We start from the raw sequence: 27119 nt of genomic DNA on the forward strand, positions 1-27119 counted from the left end.
CACAAACCCTATATGGAATATGTTACCGGAACAATAAAGGATGGCGCCATTCCTTATATAGTAGCATAGCCGTATATGGTACGACCGTATATGGTAGGGATGGTACAAACAGTATGTCTGATAATATTCTTGAACGTTAAGAAGCTATACTCTTCGTAATATCCTGGAATACTTTGGACGACCAGAGTTATTTTGATAACTTCTTTAACTATACTTTGAGATCAATACTGATATGTTTTTGGTTCTAGATAAATTTGTAATTTAACATTTCACTTTTCATGGAAATTAGAATAAAAGCACTTGGTGCTTCCGGTGGCAGTGGTGTCGAGAACCCAGGACCGTCCGCTGGAGCGTCTGCCCAGGCTGTCGTTAATCTTACTGCTGGATCCAAACTTCTGATTCTTGTCGGCCAAGCTGGACACAGCGCATGCTCAGAAAGGACCTTTCGCTTTCCCGGTGTTCAAACTATTTGTGATGGGATGTTGCCAACTTCGGAGAAGCAACGTCTAGGAAACATCTCAGCTGGAGGAGGAGGTGGCGGTGGTGGAGGCTCTTATGTTGCTCTTTTGCGATCAGATAAACAATTGGATGGTTCTGTAGGCTGGGACGAAAGTTTGATTCCTTTAGTGGTCGCAGGGGGAGGGGGAGGTCTATCATTTAGCCCGTCTACTGACGGAACATTGTCATCACATGGTGTTTTCAATGCCAGTTATAGTGGAATGGGTACCAGTGGGGTGCATGGTGATCCGACCGCTGATAATGTTCCCGGTGCTGGAGGAGGATGGTATGGAAATAATCTGAATAATACAAACGGACTGGCACTGGTATTTGGTGGAAGAGGGGGTCAGGGGTGCTGGAGAGCGTTTAAGGAACTCAAATGGCAGTTACCGGGTGGGTTCGGCGGAGGTGGGGGTGGCTGTACCGCTGGTGGGGGTGGGGGAGGTTATACAGGTGGTAATGTATCGTTGATCGATAGCCTTGCAGCTAACGGTAACGGAGGATCCTCGTATGTCTCCAACTTGAGCCTTTCACCTGTAAAAGGTGAAAGTGGGGTGAACCTCGGACAAGGGGAGGTGTTAATAGAGTTAGTGATAATGTGCCCTGATAAAACGTTCGTACCGTTCCATAGCAGGGTCAACGCATGCAATATACCAATCATTCCGATGTGGTGCTGGGTCGTTATCGTGATTGTGTTGTTAACATTGTTGGTTCTTTTAGGGTTAATCCTCTGGTGTAGGGTAGGGCTGAAGAGATCAGAGGAAGATCGGTTACGAGATGAACTTTCTCTTCTTAGGAAGAACGTCATGTCCGAGATAAATCCTCTTTACGGTGCAAGAAAATCGGTGAAAGAGGAAGATTTTCCAGAATTGCCAAGGAATAGTCTCAAGCTTCTCCATCCTCTCGGTAATGGTGCCTTTGGAGAGGTTTACAAAGGGGCATATTTCCCCTCCAGAGAGAAAAACGAATCGATTAGCGTTGCTATAAAAACCTTGAGCAAAGAAGCCACGGATGAACACAAAAATGACTTTCTAATGGAAGCTGTTCTTTTAGGAAGCTTAAAACATTATAATATCGTTAAACTCATCGGTGTATCATTTATCAGGGTGCCCAAGTTTTTAATCCTGGAGTTTATGGAAGGCGGAGATTTAAAGACATTCCTTCAAGCTAATCGTCCAACTTTTAATAATAAAACGACATTAAAAATGACAGATTTGCTAAGAATAGCGATGGATATAGTAGACGGTTGCAAATACCTTGAATCGTTACGGTTCATACATCGAGATTTAGCAGCTAGAAATATACTCCTGACATCAAGGGGGGTAGGGAGGGTCGCCAAAATTGGAGACTTCGGAATGGCCAAAGATGTCTATAAGTCGGAATATTATAGGAAAAGCAAAAATTCTCTTGTACCAGTCAAATGGATGCCACCCGAAGCTTACCTGGATGGAGTGTTTAGCACCAAAACAGATGTGTGGTAGGTGTAAAATTTATATTTTGAAAATGTTTTTGTCAGTTTATTTTGTTGAAAAATTGTTACAATACTTACAAAACATGTTCACGGCACCTGAACGTTTCCATATACTAAAAAATGTGCTACTATCATTATTGTCGCGTAAGATTCAATTCAACTATATCATAACTGGATTCGGTAAAAAAAAGATACCTGGTATTGGACTTAATCGATTAATTCACTCGGTATTGGTTCATTCGTTTTTACTGATTATTACATATGTACCGAAACACGGGTAGCCAAACGTTTCGTACATATCAAAAACTAAAATGAGATATCAAGTATCATATGAAATGTCCACATATCTGTTAGCATGTTATAATATGATAAAATTCTGATGAGATACATATGAGCTTGTCATAATTACATATTCTGGGCACGGCGAATTTTCATATTGTCTGTGTTAGGTAGGGATATAATAATTAAATCATAACTGTTTTTTTTTTTTTGTATTCTTTTTTTTCCAGGTCGTATGGTGTTCTTCTTTGGGAGATATTGACCTTTTCTTACATTCCTTACCCTGGGCTGAGTAACCATGAGGTCATTCAATGCGTTGCTAAGGGTGATAGGATGTGTCCTCCTAGATACTGTCCAAAGCCCCTCAAAGCACTGATAGAGTCTTGTTGGCGAACAGAGCCGGAACTGAGACCGACGTTTGAATATCTTTGCGAACATTTAACACGCTTGTCCAGCTCAAGTGACGTCATATCGGTTACCATACCAACCCATGGGATAGACGTTGATCGCTGTCTTGTGTCGGCGTACTCTTATGAATCCGACCCGGAAAACGCCGAAACTAACCCCATGTTACCCCAGACGATTTACCCACCTGCTTCTGCCCACTTCAGTATGGACGCGGAAGGTTATCTCCAGGCCGAATTCTCGAATAACAAATCAGGAAGGAAAACCTCGGTGAGGTTAGATAGTACTGAAGACGACTTTCCGAAAAGTGTTCAAATGAATATTTATGACAGCAGTGCTCCTACAAGCGCATCCATTCTTCAAGATGACGTGACCGGTGATTCTAATGAATTAAATCATGAATATTCATTTCCCCCAGTAAACGTAGCACCAAAAGCCAATGTGGAAAGATCAGAAAGTTTAGTTTAAACCAGCTGTCCGCAAACGTTTAGGCCCACGACCCAGCATCTGCCATGAAGGCTCAGCCAAGACGCCACCAGAACCCACCACTTGGAATCGGTGCTCAAAATGAATGAAAGCTAGCTTGATTTTTGGACTTGACGTTCAAAACAAATGACTTAATCAATCTTCGTCTGCAAGCTTCAAAAATTGTTGAGAAATGTTTCGACCATTGTTTTTTGATTTTGTGAACCACTTTGGGTCGTGCCTCATATAGTTTGCGGACCGTCGGTTTAAAGCGACAAATATTAAACAACAAAGTTATAATAGTTAAGAAGCAATAGTAAACTGTGAACTACCGTTACGTTTGTGAAGAAAGTATTCCTTTTGAGATTTGAAGACGCTATAATTTACTAATTGATATTAATAGTTCTTGCCATAGGTCAAAGGTCATCAGTATAGCCTCGTATATATGTTAAGAAGTATAGGGGAAAAAGGGTCCTGCACAAGCATTTTAACTTTATCCATTTACCTAGCGCATGGCGTCATTCAGCCATGTCCCGGAACCCTCAATTTTACGATATGTGGATAATTTTAGAGATTCAAACCACCAACATAAAAGAACTTATATAACTCTATAACTATATAACTCTTAGCAAAAGTTAGCAACTTCAAATTTGATGAACTTTCATGTTCATTCAAAGATGAAATCCAGTAAACAATCGTTATATGTTTGCTTTGTCGATGAATTACATTGCCTTATTCTCAACTCATATCGAACAGTATAATCAAACGATGCTTTATTATATACCTGAGTGTCTGGGCATTTTTTTGTTCAAGTTCAAGTTTCAGTAAAATCGTAATTCAGTAAAAAATCGTAAAGCAGTAATTCTTCTTAACTTTGCATATTACCATGAGCTTTGAAACCTCATAAAATTTAATATAAGGGAGCACATATATATGAATCCTGATCAAGGAATTTAGATTGTTTTCTTTATTTACTTCATCCATCTGTCTCCAATCTATTTTCCAGCTACCTAAACTATATGATTGGAAACGTTTTAACATTGGGCCCCCTTTTTCCGTTAAGGGGGGGGGGGTGGGCAGGTACTATATGTAGCTCACCATCCATGTATGCATATGGTGTAATATTCAAATTATGTTGTACTTTAAGTTGCAAGTTTTAATAACCATGGGTAGGATTGTCGTCGGACTGTGTCAAGCTCATTGTCACCGGAGTTCGAAACAACGCCTAGCTCAAAGAGTCCGAGAATGCGAGATAAGAAGGCTGGGTAACGTATAACCTATAAATTACAACTAAAGAGCTGAGTATTGATTCCGGACTTGAGTACTACAATCTCTTCCCCGGAGTTATCTGAAAGATATTTGTGATTTGCTCTTTAAAAAGGATATTCCAGAGGAAAATAGAAGAGGAACAATGACTTAACAATCAGGTGAAATTTGCGAGCAATTCCTGCCTAGCGTTATCAAGATATTGATGTTACAGATTGTATCATAAGTAAACTTGAGGCGAACATGTGGTGTGATGTCATAGTTGCAGATTGGCAGCAAAATGTTTGATTTTTTCTTCATGGTGTCACTTTATTTGTTTTGACCTTAGATTGGATAGGGATTCCAACTTAACCTACACATATAAACAGGATGTAAAGTTAACAATATACCAAGACTGTATAGTGTGGTTATATTGAGATCCATCCCAATTTTATAATAGCAATAATAATTTAATAGGAAATTATTATTACTATAAACAAAATAATCTCCAGTGTGCTTCTATGACCTCACACCTGTTTGCTTCAAGTTCACTTTGGGAACAAAACTTGTTAACCTGAAAACAGTACGAATATTTTCATCTTTGAAAACTAAATATTCCTAGGACTATCATTTGAATAGAAACCTCTCGAAAGCTTCATATCGTCATACCGATATGTGTCAATGTGTGAAATTTAAATTATTTATGCTCAATTTTTAATCTTCGGTGATCTATAAGAGTGCAAGAAAAAAAAAGCTTTTATATTTTGGTATGTATAACAGCAAAAATAGTATTCGATATCCGGTTAACTGTAACTGACGATTCATTTTACTCCTGAAAAGGCCAAAACAATATACACGATAACTTTAATTAATTTCTGTTTTCTTTTTATTTATTGTTAATGGCAGTAACAGAAAACCTTTAAAGCGATATTATAAAATAAATTCATTAAAAAAATATATAAAATAATAAAACAAATAAATACAAAATAAATTATACAAAGATAAATCACAACTGTTCGATAATTTGTAACCAGGCTCTTTTTAAAATGTTCATAAATCAACGAACATAAATCAACGGAATATTCTGTTGGAAGGAAAGTCACGTGGAGTAACTGTCATTTCTTCTTATTCTCAAAAGTATAATTGACAACAGTCTAACAAAGTTAGGCAAATATTTTGTTATTACGTAATCCAATAACCAGCAAAAATGATGATGGCTTAAACCAATTTCATTCTGACAACGTTAATAAAAATCACCTATATCATCGTGAAATTTGACATTTTTTTTTTTTTGGGGGGGGGGTCCTACCCAGGTTTGGTTGTTTGCGTAGATACCCTGAGTGGGGTGAAATATTTGCCCTCTTTTATGTATACAGACGTGCAAATTAAAAAAAAAAACATATATAATGAACCTTTTTCCCGGGATGTTGTTTTAAATTATCCAATATTCTGTTCTTAACAGGCCACACTTTTTATTTTTAAGAATGCCTTTTAATCAGTTGTTCCCATCGTGCAGTACATTACCCCAGGCAGTGAACCGAATTGGTCCGTGTGGGGTTGGAGGGTTGGGATAGGGGGGGTTAGGGATGGGGGAGTGGTGCTGTTGCTGACGACATAATCATATTGTAACATGCTGTTATGTACTTCTTACGTAACAGTTGGAATATTATACGGTACTACACCAGGTAAATAAATGAACCGTTTCACATAAACATAAGGGAATGGGCCTAGGGGGAGAAGGGTATTTTGGGTAGCGATGTCGAAAAGGTTGGAAACAACGTTAATAAACGAAAATAAATGATACGTTGTTATCACGTTGTGTTTATAATCCTATCCATTCCATGCAGATCTGAATTTTGTTTAGTTATACATGTATAGAAATATAATTGTGTCAAATGTAAAAACAGAATCCCAGAATGGGAAGTGGGTATACGAACGAATGGACACCCTTATTGGTGTAACACCTATCAATGTAAACACGCTGCCATGAACAATCTCCTCACCCATCCTCCAGCCCACCCTGATTTTTCCTTCCCAGTTCATGCAATTCAATATGAAGTTGATTAGAAGTTTATGGTTAGGGAACCAACACCTAAAAATAGGTCAAACATAAATAAATAAATGCAAAAGCAGTAAGCTTAATATGTTCATATCGATATTAATTATATTAAGTAGGCCAGTTGTTAGGCTGGATCATGGAGGCCACCCCCCCCCCCCTCCCAGTCGACTAATGTGCCTCCACGTGTCCTCATCTATTTTCATATATCACGTGCCCGCCTCTATTGCCATGTATCACGTGTTCTCTGGTGTCTTACATCGCGTCGAATGAATATATATTATCTATACCCAGCCATATCGCGAATCGTTCATTATGCGTACCATTTCGTCATTGTAAGGTGCATAGAAATCCTGCAATAACATTTTTGTCTCCGGTAAGATTTCTCCAATCTTTCTCACTGCCTTCTTATTTGAATTCTTAGCTCTTCCTCCGCACATTGAGGATAATGTCCTCTCGTCTACGTCATCTACAAATGTGGGCAAAGAACGAGAGCGGAAGTAATTATATGCATGGATTAATTGAGACACTGTCAGAGGAAGAAATTAAAAACACGTAAATATGGCGAGAGATTAAATATATATAGAGGAGCATGTGCATTGCGAATAAATGACATTTTTTGCAAGGGACTGGATCTCAACAACTGACTGAAAAATGATATGGATTGACAAATTTGTAATTTCCCCAGTTCTTTGGTTGATATTTGCAGTGGAAGTGAAAATCAGAAATGTGAAGATTTTCCACAAAGCTGAAAGCAGGAATGTTGTAAACAAATGAAAGAAACATACATTTGATCTAGTTTTGCTTACAAAGTAGGGGGACTGGATTGTTCTACGAGGGGCACATAGTGGGCTAGGGAACCAAGGTCCCTCCTAGTTAATAGATTCAGGAATTACAATGGAACAGATGCCATCCTATTTTGTAAGAAAATGAAAAAGTACCTTTTTATTATAGTATGTCACTATTTGAAAAAAAAAGTACATCTTTTACCTCATTGTTTAATACGAACATTTAATAATAAATACACAAAAATTAATAAACTTATATGTGTGTATATAAATATATGTAAGTATACATGTAAACATATACATATATGTAGAAACATATATTTTATATATTATTATTATTATGTTTTCTATCCTTCTTCTATAGACTGAAAAGGAATATTAAAGACCATTATCAAGAGACGTAAAAACTCACCTAATTCTAAAAAGGTGAAGAGATTCTGCAGAACTTTCGGACAATTTTCCTGCCACTCATTTATCCTTGTAATGAAAAACTGTTCCCTTGGAAACACATCCAGCCAATGACGTAGAAATGTGGAGTATATACCTACTTTTAAGCTCTATACAAACAGAAAAACAGAAACATTAGAGGAAAAACAATGACACAATAACAGGATTGTAGAGGGCAGAATTCTCAACTACTTCTATATAGTCTTCTCCGTTCAACATCAAATACCCTCCACTTACAGGCTATATATATATACAACATCCAACATTAATGTATATAACCTCTGTGTACCACACTGCTGCGTATGTTGCTTAATACAAAATTTATTGGTTGAAAATAAACCTTAAAACATTCGAATCACGAAGGCGAGGTAGAGGGAGAGAGATAGGTGGAGAGAAAGGGAGAGGTGGGGGGGGGGGAATGGAGGGAGAGGGAGAGGGAAGGTGGAGAGGGAGACTTTTGAACAGATACTCATTTGAGGAATTAGTAACAAATTTTGAAAACTTACGAAAGACCTGTCTGTGTCTGATGCTTTCCAGTACAGACACGAAGTTTTATTAAAATGTTTTTGACATGATTGAAACTTCTGCATGTATTCTTCAGTTAACTGATGGAATATCTGTGGAGATTGTTTTCGGTGCTGAGCAATACCGATTGGTCGATATAAATAGTCAGAATATCCACTGTAAATAAATATAAATATATAAATATTCATGTCCGTTTGTGTAAGATAATTCCTAAACATGTACTTTAATCAGGGACGTATAGCGGGGGGGGGGGGATCAGTCGGGGCTATCGCTCCCCGTGGGGGTGGGAGCACCCCGAAAAATCAAAGTTAAGTAAAAGTAGGAATAATCATTAAAGCAGTTTTTTCATACCCCTAAAAGTTCGTCTTCTACGTACGGAGGCTTAATAGGGACATATAGGAAGGAAAAAAAGGTGTCCTCAAATCTCAATATTGTAACTTTTCATCTCAAAATTTTGCCTTTTTATAAATTAACTTTTTATCTTTTGGATCCTTTTAAGTCAAACTTTTGAGATAAAAAGTCAAACTATTGAGATATATAGTCAAACTTTTGACTTTTAAAGTAAACATTTTGACTTTTCTCTTTTTGACCTTTCAAGTCAACATTTTTAGATACAAAGTAAAACATTTGGAATTTAAAAGCCACAAGTTTGACATAAAAGGTCAAATTTGACTTTTTTTCACTTTTTGACCTCTTAAGTCAAAATTTTGATATAAAGTCTAATTTTTTGAGATACAATGTTAAAAGTTTGACTTAATATGTCTAAATTTTGATATAAAAAGTCTAAATTTTTATATCCCCACATTATTTTACTCTTTTTTACTGAAAACTAAATCATTTTTACTACAACCCGAATTATCAAAGTCATACAAAATTTGTTTGAAACAAAATAACAATTAATGTGGAGTGACATGTTTATTTGTGAAATGGACGAATGACTAAATAATATTTTACAAAATAACTCTTTGCTTGTAACCAGCATGGGTTACGCTTTAGTGTACACTTACCGTTCTACTGGTTCTCTGACAATTAGTATAAATTTAGCCTTTGGTGATATAGCGTGTATTATATCAGCGTTTGTATATGGCATACCTTGCTCCAGTAGTTCCCGATGATCACGATAAATACTATAATGGTCGTAAAAAGTCGTCGATGAACCGTCTCCTAAGAACGAAGAAACAAAATATGAGTATGTTACATGAAACTAAAGAAGGTCTTTAGTATAATTTTTCATCCTCCATATTTTTTTTAAGAGTAAAACATATACATAACCGGTGCTGTGGCTGAGTGGAATAAAGGCGGTGGCATTTGAAGCAATGAGGCTATAGCAATCGGGAGTAAGGTGAGTTTTTCATCAATGATCAATGATCAATCTACGGTTTTCCCATCTGAAATGACTTTCTCAAATAAAAATATTCCAAATTTGAGTTAAAATGTTGAATTGGAAGCCACTCGACGTGTATGCTGTAATCCGTAATCCCTTGCGGGTTTCTCCCACTTTTGTGGTCGCTTAACTGATGACGATGACGATGACGATGACGATGATTATTATTATTGTTATTATTATTATTATTATTATTATTATTGTTATTGTTATTATTATTATTGTTATTATTATTATTATTATTATTATTATTATTATTGTTATTATTATTATTATTGTTATTATTATTGTTATTATTATTATTATTATTATTATTATTATTATTATTATTATTATTATTATTATTATTATTATTATTATTATTATATTAGTATACGTCAATGTCAAGTTTTCCCATTGAGGTCAGAAACCTCTGGAGATAGCGTTATAACTTCACAATCAAATTGCCCTTTACATAGGCTACCATTCGTATATTGCTTCCTAATGTTAAACTAAGAACGTAATGGTCCACACTGAATCGATTACTCACCATATACAGCAGTCTTATATCCGACATGCAATCTCCTAACAAGGTGTTCGCCTCGCTTAATGTAGTCGTCAAAATCTTTCGTACTTGGATGTCGATCTTCAAGAAAGTAAAAGAAAGCGCATGTCTATGTGATTAATAAGAATGATTGCAATATATAAATAATAAACGACCAAGGCAAATTAATTTATATATATAATTGAAATTGTAGTGAGTTGGAAAAACCATAACGGTGAAAAAAATTCCAGCCTATACCGTGAAATCGAACTGGATTATATACGTTATCACCCCTTGCCCTCACATCTCGTTTCCATTCCGTATATTGCCGAACGTGTCCGTTTCAGTTGATTACAAAGCTTTTCATTGGCCCATCCACCGGTGTAGGAAGATACTTTTGAGAGGGGGGGGGCTGAAGACTGATGGGGTGTCCCCTCCCCTGTGGAGTTTTTTTGCATTTCCAGGTGGACTCAGATGCCCCCCAGCCCCCCGGTTCCTACGCCCTTGGGCCCATCTCTCGTTGTCCTCGAGAAGGGGTGATCCAGAACGTGCAATTATAGTTACAATCTGGTTCCTCCCCCCCTCTCTCTTTTGTTGTGCCATCTAGATTACGTCGGTGTATTCGATATTCTAGTTACAGGAGTTTCTGTAATATTCATCTCACCTCTCCAGTAATGGGGCTCTTTAGATGATTCGGCTACTTGTGGGTGGAGGGAGATTTTCGACCACACGTCGGTTGTTCCACATTTAGATACTCCAAGCACGAAAAAGTATGGAAAACATTTTAAAGCCCCCTTGAGATCAAGCCAGCAAGGATTCTTATACTCTGGGAGAAATGTTGTAGGTACCGTGTCGAATATCTGCAAACCATGGAGAAAATGGCTGGTTATGAAACTAAGACCATGCTAAACAGTAAATATTGCATATTTGAGTATTGTCAGATAGAGAGGGAGAGAGAGGTGGAGACTGATGGGGGGGGGGGGGGTGGCAATTATAGGATTGTACATTCTGTCAAAAAAACTCAAAATGTTCACAAAGAGCTTTACGTCCTTTAAATTTCGTTACCAACATCCTAGAATAGAAAGAGGCAAGAATAGGCAAGAATAGGCGAGAATAGACGAGAAGAGCCGAGAAGAGTCGAGAAGAGTCGAGAGGAGGCGAGAGGAGGCGAGAGGAGTCGAGAGGAGGCAAGAGACGGCAAGAGGGGCAAGAGGGGCAAGAGAAGGCAAGAGGAGGCAAGAGGAGGCAAGAGGCAGGAGAAAAGAGACAAGAAAATGTTTACCTCAGGAGCTAGTTTATAAAGGTCCGTCTGTATCAAGCGTGTCATGTCTGGTCCACATCTTATCTTTGAACTTATATTCAAGTGCGTTATTGTTTCCGAAGCTTTCGCTGTCGCCCAACTTTCATTTTTACGGAGAAAGTGCTTCCTTTCCTCCATTTTCATACTTTCATTTAGTTCACCTTGCAAAGAATCTGGTGACAATTCATGTTTCGTCCTCAACAAAACATTTTCTTTTTGTGATAGAGGAAAGACATTTCGTTTGGTTTGGTTTTGTTGAATTTGTCGGTGTGGTATGACCACTCCGATATTCCTAGCATATTCTAGCTTTATTTGCAAAGCTTTCTTTTGTGTGGAACTCCAAAGTACTGTCATTAAACAAATGGCGAAGAGAACGTTCATAACTGTAAGCACGGTGATAAGGCGTTTCTTCTGTAGACAAAAAGACAATGAACAGTTCAAGAAAAGATATACATACATATATATATATATATATATATATATATATATATATATATATATATATATATATATATATATATATAATTTTGGTTTAGCAATCTCAAAATATACTTACCCAAATTGGTTACGAAATTATTGTGTTACTAATGATGGAAAATGAATTACTGCAGCATCTGTAACGTATGTGGAATAAACTTAAAGGGTCGGTGTGTTTCGATCAGTCTCCCTTAAACACTGAGTTAATTCTCCTCATTCTTCCTCTTACGTGCATGTCGTCAGTTATCATCAGCATATTTTGACAGAGTTGTCACCAAGTCATTTTACGTCAGGTCAAGTCAAATCAAGTCAAATCAAGTCGTCACAAATCATTTGATATTACTACAAGTCAAGTCACAAGTCATTTCATATTACTGCATGTCAAGTCACAAGTCAAATATCACATAAACTTCAAACTATATATGTGTAGGCCTAACATTAACCAACAGCTAGGGTTCGACAAGGCAACTTTGTTACGTGATAGCGGTCTGTTGGATGACGTGTATATTAGTGAACTCCAGCTGCATTCAGTGTATATTATGAAAGGCGATAAATTCTACAGCTGCAGTTCTCTTCTATATAGCTTTCAACAACATATACACGTAAATGCCAAACAGGTACTTCTCCGGGCTCCCTCTCTCAATATACAGAATATCATATTGTTAATTACATGTGTAACATCATGAGATACGGCCAGGGGCGTAGCGAAGGGGTTTTTGTTGGGGGTGTGTGGAGAATTTGATTTGCCGACGGATCTGGAAGTGGTGACTGAAATGGGGGAGGGGTCTAAGGGGAGGGGGTCTACCCGTCCCCTTTGGAAAATTTTTAGTTTTGAAACGTCCTTAGATGCAATCTGGTGTATATTTTAAGTCAAATTTGATTTGCCGACGGATCTGGAATTGGTGACTGAAATGGGGGAGGGGTCTAAGGGGAGGGGGTGTCCCCCTCCCCTTTGGAAAATTTTTAGTTTTGAAACGTCGTTAGATGCAATCTGGTGCATATTTTAAGTCAAATTTGATTTGCCGACGGATCTGGAAGTGGTGACTGAAATGGGGGAGGGGTCTAAGGGTAGGGGGTCTACCCCTCCCCTTTGGAAAATTTTTAGTTTTGAAACGTCGTTAGATGCAATCTGGTGCATATTTTAAGTCAAATTTGATTTGCCGACGGATCTGGAAGTGGTGACTGAAATGGGGGAGGGGTCTAAGGGGAGGGGGTGTACCCCTCCCCTTGGAAAATTTTTAGTTTTGAAACGTCGTTAGATGCAATCTGGTGCATATTTTAAGTCAAATTTGGCACGGAAGAAGCTCCCGTTCTCCTTTTCTCTATTCAGCTTTCCTTCTTTCTTCCCCTTCCGCTCTCTTCACCTTTTCTCCTTTTGCCGACAGACCCAAAATTTGCCAACAGCGACCAAATTATTGGGGGGTGTGACACCCCCCCACACCCCCCCCCCCCCCGCTCGCTACGCCCCTGGATACGGCAACACAATATTCCCGACTGACCACAGCTGTACTGAAATACTGAACGATCAATATAACGAATCTTGTAACATCGATTGCGCACATGTGTGTGTGTGTGCGTGGGTGAGGGGGATATGGCACAAACTTACATACTACCAAGTATATACCATGTATAATCATCAACCCGTTATATATACATAAATTCCACACATGCATGTTACCACAAAGCTTAAAAACATAGAAGGGATATTTAATCTAGTCTTTGAATTTGATCATGAGAGTGAATATAAAGCTTACATTGATATAGCTTACGATTGTAGTAGCATAATAAAGCAATAATGCAATATTGTCTTCTGCTTATTCTCATTTTTCTCGATATCGTTGTTTCTTTTGTGACATCATATACACGCTCCATCGATATTAAGATATTGTAAACTATGCTGAGAAAGTACTACAATTGATCCGTTCGTGCAATAAACATATTGCGTGCGTCTCCCTTTGTAAGTGATAGTGAGCAAAAAACAAGCCGCGTATAGTTGCATCGATCTGCTTTTATCTGTTTTATTAAACTTGATTGCGTAATCTCTGGTATTGTAACAAGTCAAGAATATTCTACTCAAGTCACCAACGTTTAATTCAGTCAAAATTATCTGCAAGTCAAGTCACAGTGAAAAGATGTGAATCGATTTGGACCTTCAGTAGAAGTCATTTGACTCAAGCATCAACACTGATTTTGTTTCTATGCTTGGATGAAATAAACTACTGATAGTGGGAATGAGGGTGGGTGGGGTGGAGTGAGATGGGGCTGGGGCTGGGGAATGATGATGATGAATGATGATGATGATTTAAAGTGACTTAAGGTGTTTTAGAAGTTCGTTGATGAAGCATGAAGATTCCGCAACGAGAGTTGTCACCTATATAGCTGAGTTGGGAAGTACTTTGCTGCTAAACTTTCACCTCTTTTGGCTCAAAATTCTTGACGGAAATGTGGGTAAACTAGCACATGCCATGGATGATAGTCCTTGCCATCAACTATCAAATATGATGGGTAGGACGTCATTTGAAAACTTCTAATTATGCTTTGACGACCTCGGAATGTCGCGAATTGCGTGTGCAAGTCAACGGAAGAATTTATTGTTGCAGTGGCGAAGCTAGGGGTATTGGTCAGAGGGGGGGCGAGAATGGTCTGTAGGGGCGCTTTCGACACTATCCAAGCGGACCGCCACCACGGGTTGGCGCGGAGCGTACAGAATTTTTTGAGTAAAGATACTCACTAGATCGCCGGAAATGACCCTTTCCGGGCCTTGCTAATTTGCAGATAATTTGACAAATGTCAATAGGTAGATGAGAGCAAAATAAAAAAGGCAATAATCGCGAATAAGTTAAAAGTGGTAAAAAGCTGAAAAGGGCGCCAGCAGTCCATTTGAGTCCGTCAGGGGGGGGGGGCATCCGCCCCTGACTGTATGGACGCTCCGCCACTGGATTGTTGTATATACTTCTATACATATTACCTTACGCAGGCGCAGTTACAATCATTTAAAGAACAACTTACCGCCTCCCTGGCCCCCCCACGCACCCCACCCATGGCAACTTATATATATATCCTTGTTTGCACCATGCACACTAGGAATTGATATGCGATTTGTAAACTGTTTTTACCAATACGATTTGCGTACGGTTTTACCTGTCCATGCACTACGGCGTATGAGAGAGTACATAAGTTTTGTTATCACGAGTAAATATTACACAGAGCGTAAGTAGATCGCTCAGCAAGCTAAAACCTGATTACGGGACGCGTGATACTCGAAAAAACACCGTCATGATGACACGGTTACAGTCTATATGTATAAGGGGACTGGGTGGGGTTAGTCTCAATGTAACGGGACTGGGTGGGGTTACAGTCTCGATGTAATGGGGCTGGTGGGGTTACAGTCTCGATGTAATGGGGCTGGTGGGATTACAGTCTCGGTGTTACGGGACTGGGTGGGGTTACAGTCTCGATGTAAGAGGACTGGGTGGGGTAACAGTCTCGATGTACCGGGGCTGAATGGGGTTACAGTCTTGGTGTAACGGGGCTGATGGTGTTACAGTCTCGATGTGAGGGACTGTGTGGGGTTACAGTCTACATATAAGGGACTGGGTAAGGTTACAGTCTAGATGTAAGGGACTGGGTTGGGTTACAGTCTCGACGTAATGGGGCTGGGTGGGGTTACAGTCTCGGTGTTACGGGACTGGGTGGGGTTACAGTTTAGATGTAAGGGACTGGGTGGGGATAGTCTCGATGTAACGGGACTGGGTGGGGTTACAGTCTCGATGTAACGGGACTGGATGGGGTTACAGTCTCGATGTAACGGGGCTGGATGGGGTTACAGTCTCGATGTAACGGGACTGGATGGGGTTACAGTATCGATGTAATGGGGCTGGTGGGGTTACAATCTCGATGTGAGGGACTGGGTGGGGTTACAGTCACGATTTAATGGGACTGGGTGGGGTTACAGTCTCGGTGTTACGGGACTGGGTGGGGTTACAGTCTAGATGTAAGGGACTGAATGGGGTTACAGTCTCAATTTAACGGGGCTGGGGTTTAGAGTGGATCAAGTTGTTTGGTTGTAGTGCCAAACCTCTATTTTTTGAGTGACTTTTGTTTTAAAAATCAAATATTAACTAATCAACAAACTATGTTTGGAATGAAAATGTTTATACACACTTCCCTTCTTGTTCTCTTAGCCAATTTCTGTTTGGTTTCTACTTTCGATTAAATTTTTACTTATTTGTGACGGTTTTTTCTTCCTTCTTCAAAAATGGAGTTTCTTTTTGCCGTTTTCTTAAGCTTGTATATATTCGTCACATTCCCGTGTTTAGTTCTCATGAAGGAGATATTTGTCTGGCACAACTCGATCAGGTTATTTCCTAAGTCCCTAAACTTTTCTAGATCTAAAGCGCTATCAACTCTCAAAGCTTCGTCAACATGGTCAGTATGTGCCTCAGATGGAATGTAATGTGAAACAAAAACAAAAAATGAAGAATAACGTTTCTTCCAAACATAGATTTGTTTCTGATTCCGAAAAGTTCTATACTGAGCTGTAATCCTTGTAAAATAAATTTTCAATTGATAATATCAGGGAAAACAAAATAACAAACCTCAGTAGATGGTAGATGTATTCGGCCTAAATATATATATATATATATATATATATATATATATATATATATATATATATATATATATATATATATATATATATATATATATAAATATAAATATAAATATAAATAAATATATATATATATATATATATTAACTATAATATTATTAACTATAATATTATTAACTATAATATATTAAATATATTAACTCACCGTAACCTTCATGGTGTATATGCAAATCCGTCCGATTTTATCTTGAAGCCATTCCTGTTGGAAGTAGAAGAAGAGAAAAAGATTTGTATCCATGAGACAAGTTAAAATCAATTGTTTTTGTTAAACTCAGTTACACTGCTAAATATTTATGATCCATTATATCCTATGGAAACTGCGTTTCTATGAACAAATGAACACATTTTCTACGCATCTATCCTTCACAAAGAAGAGTCGTATCTATATGGATGATTTCGTGGCATGGCTTAGTACACCACCCACACACACACACATACACACACACATACACGCACACACAAGTATACTAACTGGACTAATTTTAGGAACGACCTGGACAAACCTATGAAACCCCAAACTTTAACACTATAGAAAGAAATTAACTCTCATTCAAGACCAGGAAATAATTTAATTAAAGACAACCTACCTGTAGCGAGATCGCCGTCGAAAAGGATCCCCTAGAATTTTAGGAGGAAAGTTAGCAGTCTTCCTTAAGTTAAGCCCAATCTAGAACTGAGCGTTGATAACAAAACCAGCTACCTTATTAACAGTGACCGTGGACCGCATTATTAACCAGTCCGACCAAATTGATCTGCTAGTGAAGACGTTTACTATAGTAAATTTGGCATCCCAACCGACCAAAACTACGATAATGCCTTCAAAAACTATATACCATTATCAACTCTAATCCAAATTATTTCACTCCAAATGTTTACGACATACCTCTTCAAGAGAATGAATGTACCACCCCCATATAGGGGTAATATTACTTCTCTTCAAGAGAATGAATTTACCACCACCAAATACGGGTAATATTACTACGATTGATTGGAACCTATAGCGCTTGCTAACACAAATAATAACTCCTCTCCGCGTGTCACGACTGTGTTATATATAACTATCTTATGCTTTAAAATAGTTTTACCAGTAACGACATTAAACTTTCCAAAACTCTCACTAAAGCAGGATAATTTCCTTATCCTTGGAAAAGGCTACTATACTATTCTCTTTCCAAAACAAAACGAAAATCCCATTCAAATCCAGAGAGCTATAGTCCAATATAGATCAATCAATCGGATCTATCAAATAACGTATATAGCGCCCTATATCCAACGTACAAAACAATGTTCAGTGGCGCTCAGTCAATTAGAAAATGCTCTCGAGAACAGATAACTTTTCAGTCTCCTCTTAAAAGTGCAGTTATTTGGTGATGTCTGACGGAAGTTTATTCCACAATTCAGGGGCTGCTACGGAGACTGATCGACGATCATAAGATGCAAGCCTCCATTTGGGTACCACCACAAGGCTCTTGTTCGAAGCATAGGCGTAGAAGCCTGATTTGATTTGGGGGGCTGTAACGACTTGCCCGAAAAATATAACCAAAATTTTTCGCGCGCTACGCGCGCGTTCAACATCTTAAAGCAGCGATTTTTTTTACATATATATCAATCACAAAACAGCAAACTAAGATATTAGCCAAGAAAATATCTAGGAGAAAACAAAGTTGAAAGTTGCAAATTTTTCGACTTTTATGCCACCATTTGAAGTAAGATATAAATAGATAAGCTAGTTATATATGTCGTTATGGCATAGTGGAGTCAGTGCGGTCGAGAAAAATCATAGAAAAGGACGCAAAATGCTGCTTTAATGTGCTATCATATAGGCATTCATCGGTTATTACATGACATGCCGATAACCGATGAATGCCTATATGACATGCACAATAAGATGTTAAATGCGCGCGAAGCGCGCGAAAAATTTTGGTTTTATTTTCCCTGTTATTACCCTTCCAAATTGGTTATAATTATTGGGGAAGTCGTTACAATAATAACGATAATAATAATAATATCAGTTTAACCATTGTAAAACACATTGTAAATTATTCTTCTTTCCGTAGGTGCCCGAAAAATTCTCAGCATATTGCCCGAATTTTCACAAAAAGAAAATGAAAAACACATTGCAAGTTATTCTTCTTTCAGTAGGTGCCCGAAAAATTCTCAGCATATTGCCCGAATTTTCACAAAAAAAAATTGAAAAACACATTGCAAGTTATTCTTCTTTCAGTAGGTGCCCGAAAAATTCTCAGCATATTGCCCGAATTTTCACAAAAAATTTTGGTTGGGGGGCTGCAGCCCCCCCAGCCCCCCGCCTCCTACGCCTATGGTTCGAAGTGAGCGAGAAAACAGAATACGGTGTGATCAAATTGTGTAGGTACTGTGGGGCCAAACCGTTTAAAGCAGCATTTTGCGTCCTTTTCTATGATTTTTCTCAACCTCACTGACTCCACTATGCCATAACGACACACATCACTAGCTTATCTATTTAAATCTTACTTCATATGGTGGCATAAAAGTCGAAAAAACTTTCAACTTTGTTTTTCTCCAAGATATTTACCGTTAGAACCCATAAACCTCGCCCATGATATGAATATTTAAACACTACGAACGTCATTGACCAATACAACACCATGCTTGATTTGTGTACAGTCTATATTGCAGTTGTACCAGGGAGTTCCATTACATCTCCCCGGTTGTACCAACGCAAAGCCTTGAATCTATTTTTAGCAACGGCTCATAACTAAACCTGCATCTCTGACTGGTTGAATTCAAACTAGTGGGTTTGGCGGAACTGTATGCGATTAATTTTAACTGTTGAATTTGTCGTGGACACTTTTCTCATTATCTGCAAATATCCTTAATTACTCGCCAATTAACGTTGTTGGCAGGGAAAAACTTGGCTAATATCTTAGTTTGCTGTTTTGTGATTGATATATGTAAAAAAAAATCGATGGACATGTCAATAAAGTAGAAAACGGCGACCAAACGCAAAATGCTGCTTTAAAATTGTATATGCCATAAGCAGGAGCTTATACATACAATGCGATATGACACAGGCAACCAGTGTCACAGCAGATGCTAGTCCCTATCGTATTGCCTTATGTATCACTTGAGTGACTCTGCTAGATTGAGCCTAACGTGAAGGTAGTAGCTTTATCCCTTTGTGTCCTGCATATTTGTCTTGTTTGTGTCTTGTCTTGTGCTATTTAATGTTTGAGCCAAGGGCGTAGGAACCGGGGGGCTGGGGGGCGCCAGCCCCCCCGTGAAAAATATGGAGGGGCGGAAGTATCATTCCGCCCCCCCCCCCCGCTTCGCAAGTCAAAAAACCCCTTTTTCATTTCCAAATGAGAAAAAAATCTCATTTGGAGCACCAAATTGCATCTAAGGCCAGGTGAAATGCAAAATTATATACAAAATGGAGTGGGTGGGTTGAAGTGTGCTATATTGCACCAAATTGCATCTGAGGCCACCTGGAAATGCCAAAAAATTCCAAAGGGGGAGGGGGACACCCCCTCCCCTTATACCCCTCCCCCAGGCTGGCCATCAGTCTTCAGCCCCCCCCCTCACTCAAAAGTACCTTCCTACGCCACTGGTTTGAGCAGTACATGGTATGCATTCATTTCAGAGTTGGAGAATATTCCTCACTTGACTCCCAGGGTTTGAAAGGTACAGTTGTACAAGACTGGCTGTGTCCCCTGTGGGCGTGGTGTGTTGGTTATTTTTGCTGTTGTGGTAAGACCATGTGAGGGCACTAAGTTGTATTCAGGCTTGTTGAGATGCTTGAAGCTTAGCCTGTGAGGCCAACATTTTATACGCAAAAAACCATATATTATTTATTGTCACCACCTGAGTTAATTTGACCAGTAACCGGTTCTGTGTGGATGTATCGTGGCGCCAGTCTGTACCTGGAGAGCGGGAGCAAGTCAAAGCCCAGTGAAGTTAGTCACATTATTTATCCTTGTTAAAAACATGTGGGTACTGGTGTTTCAAGGTATTAGAATATGTTTATTCTATTCATTGCTTATTGAAGTGTCACTGTTATTGTGGGGGTTTGTATCCTGACCTAGGTAACTTTGGCTCTAGCCTTGGGGATATGACAATAATACTTAGTAATATGTGTTACAAGATAATGCAATCAGGGATCACTTTAGAGAGGAGAATTGTGTCTTGGGGTATGGCATGATATTTCAGATACAGACATTATGTTCTAGAATAATCCTGGTCATATGAAGCTGCCCTAGGGGTAGAGATAGTATGTATATAGTAAGTGCTGTATTGGAGCAGTTAGTGGGGCATTATAGAATTGGGAGCCTTATGATTATTTAGGACTTGGTGGTGGGTTTATGTTATTATTTATGTTATTATGTGTTATGCGTTTTCAATATCCCAAAGGGAAATTCACATCTGCAGGAAGATTCACTGTGGTTAGGGTTCGTATTACAAATTCCCTCTGGGTAATTCCAGAGCATGTGTAGACAAATGACTAGTTAACGTATTTTGTACCCTGCAGTTCTCGACCATCATCAGCGGAGACTGAGGGTCAAGGGGCGGTGGCCTAAAGAGGGCGTGGCCCAAGAGACGGGAGTTGGTGAAACAGTGACAGCGACCTGAAGCTCACCGAACTTTTGGATTGAATTGTCATTTGAACTTTAAGTATCAGAAGACGTGAAAAGAGATCAAGTTTCTTAAATTCTAGAATTTCCTAATGTTTTAATTTTATCATTCGCTAATTTGTAATTTACGTGCAGGGTGTGATTTATGTGAAGGGTGTGATTTATGTGAAGAGTGTGATTTACGTGAAGGGGTGTTTCATTCGGTAATTGCATCACTATATTTTTCTGTTCCATACACCCACATGTCCGAGTTCTATATGAACGGGTGTTTCAGTCGGTAATTGTATCAATATATTTTTCTGTTCTATACACCCACATGTCCGAGTTCTTTATGGAGTCAAGTACCTAGCCGTTATCCTCGCCTTAATTAACAAAGATAGCACTATTCCCGTGTTGGTCAGGGGAACAGTGACACACAGGCAACCAGTTTAGTTGTCGCAACACTGATATGGTAGGAATTTTTAAACTAAAAACTAGCTGCGGTTATCACCTGTGCCCGTTGAATACACTGTAATTGGACATGGGACAGGCCATACAGCAAGGAATTACAATAATCCAGCTTCGAAGACAATAACCGCATGGACTATAGTGGAGTACAATTCGTTGAAAGAAACTTTCTGATCCGCCCGATTTTCCTTAGAAAGAAGTAAATGGAGCGGCATGTACTTGTTATGTGTTGTTTGAACGTGTACGTGTCGTCCAAAATGGCACCAATATTCCACGTAGAAGGAGACGGTACGAATAACACTTGAGCAGATGGTAAATTTGAGATGGGGAATAGTTGAATTTTGAGCGAATGACAATGACTTCAGTTTTAGAGTCATTCAACTTCAATTTCAATCTGAGTCATCCATTTCTTAATGGCGATGACGCATTCCTGTCTTGACGGTACAACAATTTATGCCTTGAAACATTTTGAGAGTCATTTTCGTCAACTTGAGAATCTACATTATCAACATAGCATAACAATTTGGTGACTTTACCCGAGCCGCCATCTTTCTGTGGGCCAAACTTACGTCGAGTACACTGGCCAGCACGAACGCCTCGAGTATATTTCAGTATCTTTTTCTTCTTTTAAGCAATCAAAGGTATAGCAGCAGGAAGATAATCATTCACAGATTGGCCTTGGATAATATTCGGCATAACTTTTTTTTCTAATAGGGTTGTGAATGAGTGGAACGGGTTGCCTGAGAAAGTTGTACTTACAAGTAGTGTGAATGGGTTTAATAATGCTTTGGACAAGCACTTTAAGCATTGTAATCGGGTCTGAGTGTTTGTGTCTTCAGTTTTTTTTCCCTTCTCCCCTACAGGGTCATTGACGGGGACTTAAGTGTCCCTCCGGATTCCATTTTTCTACTAAACTAAACTAACATTAGGCCTTAGGGCTAATAGACGGACTATCCCTTGAATACTGAATAGGCATATAGCCGAGACAATAGCCTATCGATATTGTGCAGTGATGTACGGACATTACGGAATACCATTGAGGAGGTAGATCAAGAAAGTTATTGTTAGGGTTGGAAATGACAGAAAAAATACGGAAGTGTTATAGGCACACTGAGTAAGGTGAAGGCAAATTGGAATTGCACAGCAGCAATTACTGTTAGACTCAGTGAACAATGTAAGCCTACACCTAACAGTTATGTAAGCATAAGCTAATGCTGGAAAAAAATCATCCGTAGATAATATCACAACTTCCATAGAATAAGATGACAAAAAACGCTCAAAGCAAATGAAGAACCAGAACAAAACAAAATCCCTGTCCAATAGTACAGGGAATAGATTACCACTAAATGGCCAAAAAGAACAATAATCTCGAGAACAGATGCATCATAGCTGCAGCTATATGACTGCGCCTTACTATCCAGTGTAAGATCTTCTTCTAGTCTTGTGAAAGATCCTTAAAAAAAATCCTCATTCGTCGTATTGGAGTTTTTCTCGAAAATACAAACAAATTATCTCCTTATAGGACTGGTTTCAGGTCCAATAAGTCCCATCTTTAGAATTACGGAAACTATCAAAATCGGCTTGCCAATCAAACAACACTCGGCCGCTCCTTTTTTCTTTATTGTGGAAGCCCATTCGACCGTCAAAACTTGGCATAATGGTGTCCGGTACAAACTACTAAATTATAATTTTACAACATACAAATATATATCTCACCAATCCGACTATAAGACTTCTTTTCTCTTACCGCCTCCACTGCCGTACATTGAAAATTAACTTCAATGGTCTAAGCTCGAATGCATTTGAGCTCAAAGCTGCAGTACTTCTCGGTTTATAGAGTAGCGGCCTATTGATATGTTAATGACTCCCTTACAATGAGCTGAATTCTACTGACTGCATCAGCACTTGGTGTAGTAGATGGAGAGTAAAAATTTACCCGACAAATCTAAGTTTTTAATCTTTAATTGAAGTATCCTTACTTTACTGACTCGACTGGGGACTATATAATATTAATCTTCTAGCACCAACAATGTTTAGTCTCCACCGTATTTTTTTCCTGCTTTATTTATTCGCCAACCTACAGGAGCTACCCCCTCTCCCCCCTTCTATTTTCGTCAGCCTCACAAAAAGTATTTATTAGCAATTACCCTTGTGTTGTGAGCTACCTATAACCTATAACTATAACAGGCGCGTATCCAGGATTTTCTAACCCGGGGGGCGCGAAGTACTATCTAAGCGGAGCGCCACCATCGGTTGGCGCGCAGCGTACAAGAAAATTTCTGGTTTTGATACCCCCCAGATCACCGGAAACGGCACTTCTCGGGCTTGAAATGACCAACCAGATGAACCCTTTTGGCCTGAGAACCAAGTATTTCCTAATAGTTTTTTTTTCCATCCATAACCATTTTGTAGATTGTCAACCCGGCACACGTCATGTTCGACCTGATCGCATGTCCTGTGGGTCTTTGCTTTTGTAGGTGATTCTACGTCGCGGCCCACAATACCCGTCAGCCCCACTTTTCAAGGTTTTAAGCCCCAAATTTGTTCAGAATTTGAGAATTCACATTTCTCGTGAATAAACTCACTTCAAAACATACCCATAATGTTGTACAAAATTTCATCTATGGACACCCAATATAGAAAAACTACCTTCAACCCCTAACAGACCGGTCAAAATTGCACGAGTAGAGGGAAGTGTGATGCAGAATGTTGGTCAGAAATTTTCGAAAATTCAGACACAGTTAATTTATTGGTGTACAAATATTAAACCTCTTATAACGGCTATTATAAAACTTGGTTGAAGGAAATGAAAAAATAGCAGATATTTCCGAAACAGCGGAACACTACACACATAAGCGTAGGAGGCGCGGCGGCAGTGGCGGAGCTAGGGGTATTGGTCAGGAGGGGCGAGAATGGTCTGTAGGGGCGCTTTCGACACTATCTAAGCGGAGCGCCACCACTGGTTGGCGCGTAGCGCACAGACAAATTTTGAGTAAAGATACTCCCTAGATCGCAGGAAATGACCCTTTCAGGGCCTGGCTAATTTGCAGATAAACGAAGAATAGGGTGTCATCGCCAAATTACACCAACAAAATGTGACAAATGTCAATAAGTAGATGAGAGCACAATAAAAAAGTCAATAATCTAGAATAAGTAAAAAGTGGTAAAGAGCTGAAAAAGGCGCCAGCAGTCCATTTGAGTCCAGTCCGTCAGGGGGCGCATCCGCCCCCTGACCGTATGGACGCTCCGAAACTGCGCGGCGGGGGTGCAGCCCCTAATTCGCCATTACTAATGTAAAAGAAACTTTTGACATAATTGGACCTCCTTGCTTTTTATACATCTACATGAGACATGTCGTTGTTTACATTAGCATCCCGCGGTATACTGCGCAATTTTAACGGACCGTACGGTACATGATGGCATGCGATGTAATAACCGATGCTTGCTTATATGATATTGACATTGACACGTTGAAAGCGCGCTTCGCGCGTGCAAATTTTTGGTTATTTTTTTCAGGCAAGTCGGACAGTTTTGAGGATTTTCATCCTGGAACGCCATTTTCATGCTCACTGATATGATGTGATATTTGCTGTTTGCGTTACAAATTCGAACAGGCGCGTAGCGAGGAATTTGCCAAGGGAGGTGCGAAGCCTGTAGGCAAATTATCTAAGCGTAGCGCCACCATAAGTTGGCGCGAAGCGTACAAGAAAATTTTGGCCGAAAATGCCTCCCAGATCGCTGGAAATGGCACTACCCAGGACCATTTGTTAGCGCGAAGCGTACAAGCAAATTTTGGCCGAAAATGTCTCCCAGATCGCTGGAAATGACACTTCCCAGGCCTTGTAAGTTGCATCTAAGCACTTTCTATTTTGAAATTACTTAGCGATATCATTTAAAAAAATGCTGAATGGGGGCGGTCGCCCCATCCCAAAATGCGTCATGTTCCCCGACGACACGGTCGAGTTCGAGACCAGCCACAGTTGTTTTCATAGCACAATTCTACACACGCGTTATGATAGACCATATATAGAATATATATAGATCATTAGTGAGAGAGGAAAATGGAAACGTCAACAAAATGGAGTTGTCGGTGTAAGGGGTAGGATGAGGCACACTTTTACGAAATCATTGATCCGTCACTGGCTACCCTTCAGCGCTGTAATGATGTCACTGTTCCTCTTTCTCTTCCCGGTGTCTTCGCGTTTTTCTTTTACTCCCTCCTTTTCTCCTTCTTCTCTCTTTCTTCTTTTTCTTTTCCCTTCCTTCCTCTCCTCCTCCTCTTTTCCCCCTCTTTTTTCCTTTTTTCTTCTCTTTTTTTCTCTCCTCTTTTTCTTACCCGGGGGGCGCGCGCCCCTAACGCCCCCCCCCTGGATACGCACCTGTATAACCTAGAACTATGATTACGTACAGCTGTACGTAAGTAATGTGCCTCAGAATGCACTGTCATTTGCGGCCTATATTTCTTCCAGCGGAGGACCCCTATACGTGAGTCGGTTTCAATGACCTCAAGGCAGCACACCCTCCTTTATAAAGATTCGCCTCTGGTCCCTGTATAAAATTTCATGCCCATAATTAAAACAATTTTTTTAAATTTCTTCCTCCGCCACACGCCACTGAACTGTCAACTGTTATTTGGTTTAAGGGCCTAATTATTTCTCGGAAGATACGACGAAAATCAATATAAATTCAAAACAGTGGTTGCTGTAGTTAAAAACTGTTTAACGAATCCCACCCCCTCACCACCACCACCATGCCTACAAAGACATACCTCATAGAGCACCATCTTATCACCAGCGTTGTTTGATTGAAATTGGCCTGCACTGTCAGTTCCAGTCCCCTAACATACGGAATGAAAGGTACTAGTGGTTTTATTTATTTATTTCTAAGAATAGTCATCCAAGATAGAATCCGGACACTAACTGAACTCAGCACAATTACTTTTCCCTGCGCCTATCAACCCCCAGTCCCCTTATAGGTTTTCAACCAATCATGTGATCATATATGCAGTCATACGTCAAAGGAAGTACCACCGACGGTCACCTCTTAGAGAGAGCGAGAAAAAAAGAGTAGGTCTTCATAGTACAGATGAGATTAGCTAAAATTAATCCATTACTGCCTACCTTCTATAGATAACGTCGATGAAGTCCAGCCTGTACGTACATATTATCCCTATACACAGATGAATTCAACCTAGGGCTACATCTCTCCTCACCTTCACGAAACTACTAACTCCCAATTTTTGAAACAATTTCCCTTTTGAACTCAATGGCTGTTGGACCCTGTACTGAGTGTTACGGTAGTTTCGGATTCTCTGTCTTTCTTAGAGAAGCAGAAAATCTAAAAAACACAAATTGAATTCGATTACAATATTTTTGTTGTTTACGGTTGTATAGATGTAAACGTGCTCTTCAATGTGATCGGACACCAGTGTGTTAACACAACACAATGTAAGAGTAAATAGAGACCAAATGCTATGACCAAAACACACGATCAATAATGCACCATAGTCAATTTACAATAGAGTTCA

General features: G+C 39.3%; 2 protein-coding genes across 11 annotated transcripts in view; one reads left to right on the top strand and one right to left on the bottom strand.

The window, feature by feature from the left end:
* LOC139970669 (leukocyte tyrosine kinase receptor-like) overlaps positions 1-5231 on the top strand; it is a 59379-nt gene extending 54148 nt beyond the window's left edge. For all 5 annotated transcript variants that reach the window (XM_071976546.1, XM_071976550.1, XM_071976547.1 and 2 more), the window contains exons 9-10: positions 290-1975; positions 2479-5231. In XM_071976546.1, the coding sequence (XP_071832647.1) occupies positions 290-1975; positions 2479-3121 (2329 nt within the window). In that variant the 3' untranslated portion in view covers positions 3122-5231. The remainder of the gene's footprint in view (positions 1-289; positions 1976-2478) is intronic.
* On the bottom strand, positions 3736-27054 carry LOC139970670 (carbohydrate sulfotransferase 15-like). Of its 6 annotated transcripts, none has more exons than XM_071976552.1 (9): positions 26713-27054; positions 16681-16734; positions 11369-11797; positions 10751-10946; positions 10093-10188; positions 9187-9343; positions 8161-8335; positions 7620-7764; positions 3736-6888 (listed from the first exon to the last, which is right to left on the bottom strand). In XM_071976552.1, the coding sequence occupies exons 2-9, from the start codon at positions 16690-16692 to the stop codon at positions 6704-6706; spliced, it is 1395 nt and encodes a 464-aa protein (XP_071832653.1). In that variant the 5' UTR covers positions 16693-16734; positions 26713-27054; the 3' UTR covers positions 3736-6703. The 6 variants fall into 6 exon arrangements, with proteins under 6 accessions (XP_071832653.1, XP_071832652.1, XP_071832654.1 ...); XM_071976551.1 differs by lacking the exon at positions 26713-27054 and adding an exon at positions 26361-26536; XM_071976553.1 differs by lacking the exon at positions 26713-27054 and adding an exon at positions 23309-23413.
* Between the last annotated feature and the right edge of the window lie 65 nt (positions 27055-27119).

The sequence above is a fragment of the Apostichopus japonicus genome, chromosome 8 (genome assembly GCF_037975245.1).
Source record: "Apostichopus japonicus isolate 1M-3 chromosome 8, ASM3797524v1, whole genome shotgun sequence".
Lineage (NCBI taxonomy): Eukaryota > Metazoa > Echinodermata > Holothuroidea > Aspidochirotida > Stichopodidae > Apostichopus > Apostichopus japonicus.

Coding starts and splice junctions, on each gene's coding strand:
- LOC139970670 (XM_071976551.1), bottom strand. Junction 10,189..10,750: donor AGAGCCCCATTACTGGAGAG/GTGAGATGAATA, acceptor ACTTTCTTGAAG/ATCGACATCCAAGTACGAAA. Junction 7,765..8,160: donor CAGACACAGACAGGTCTTTC/GTAAGTTTTCAA, acceptor CTGTTTGTATAG/AGCTTAAAAGTAGGTATATA.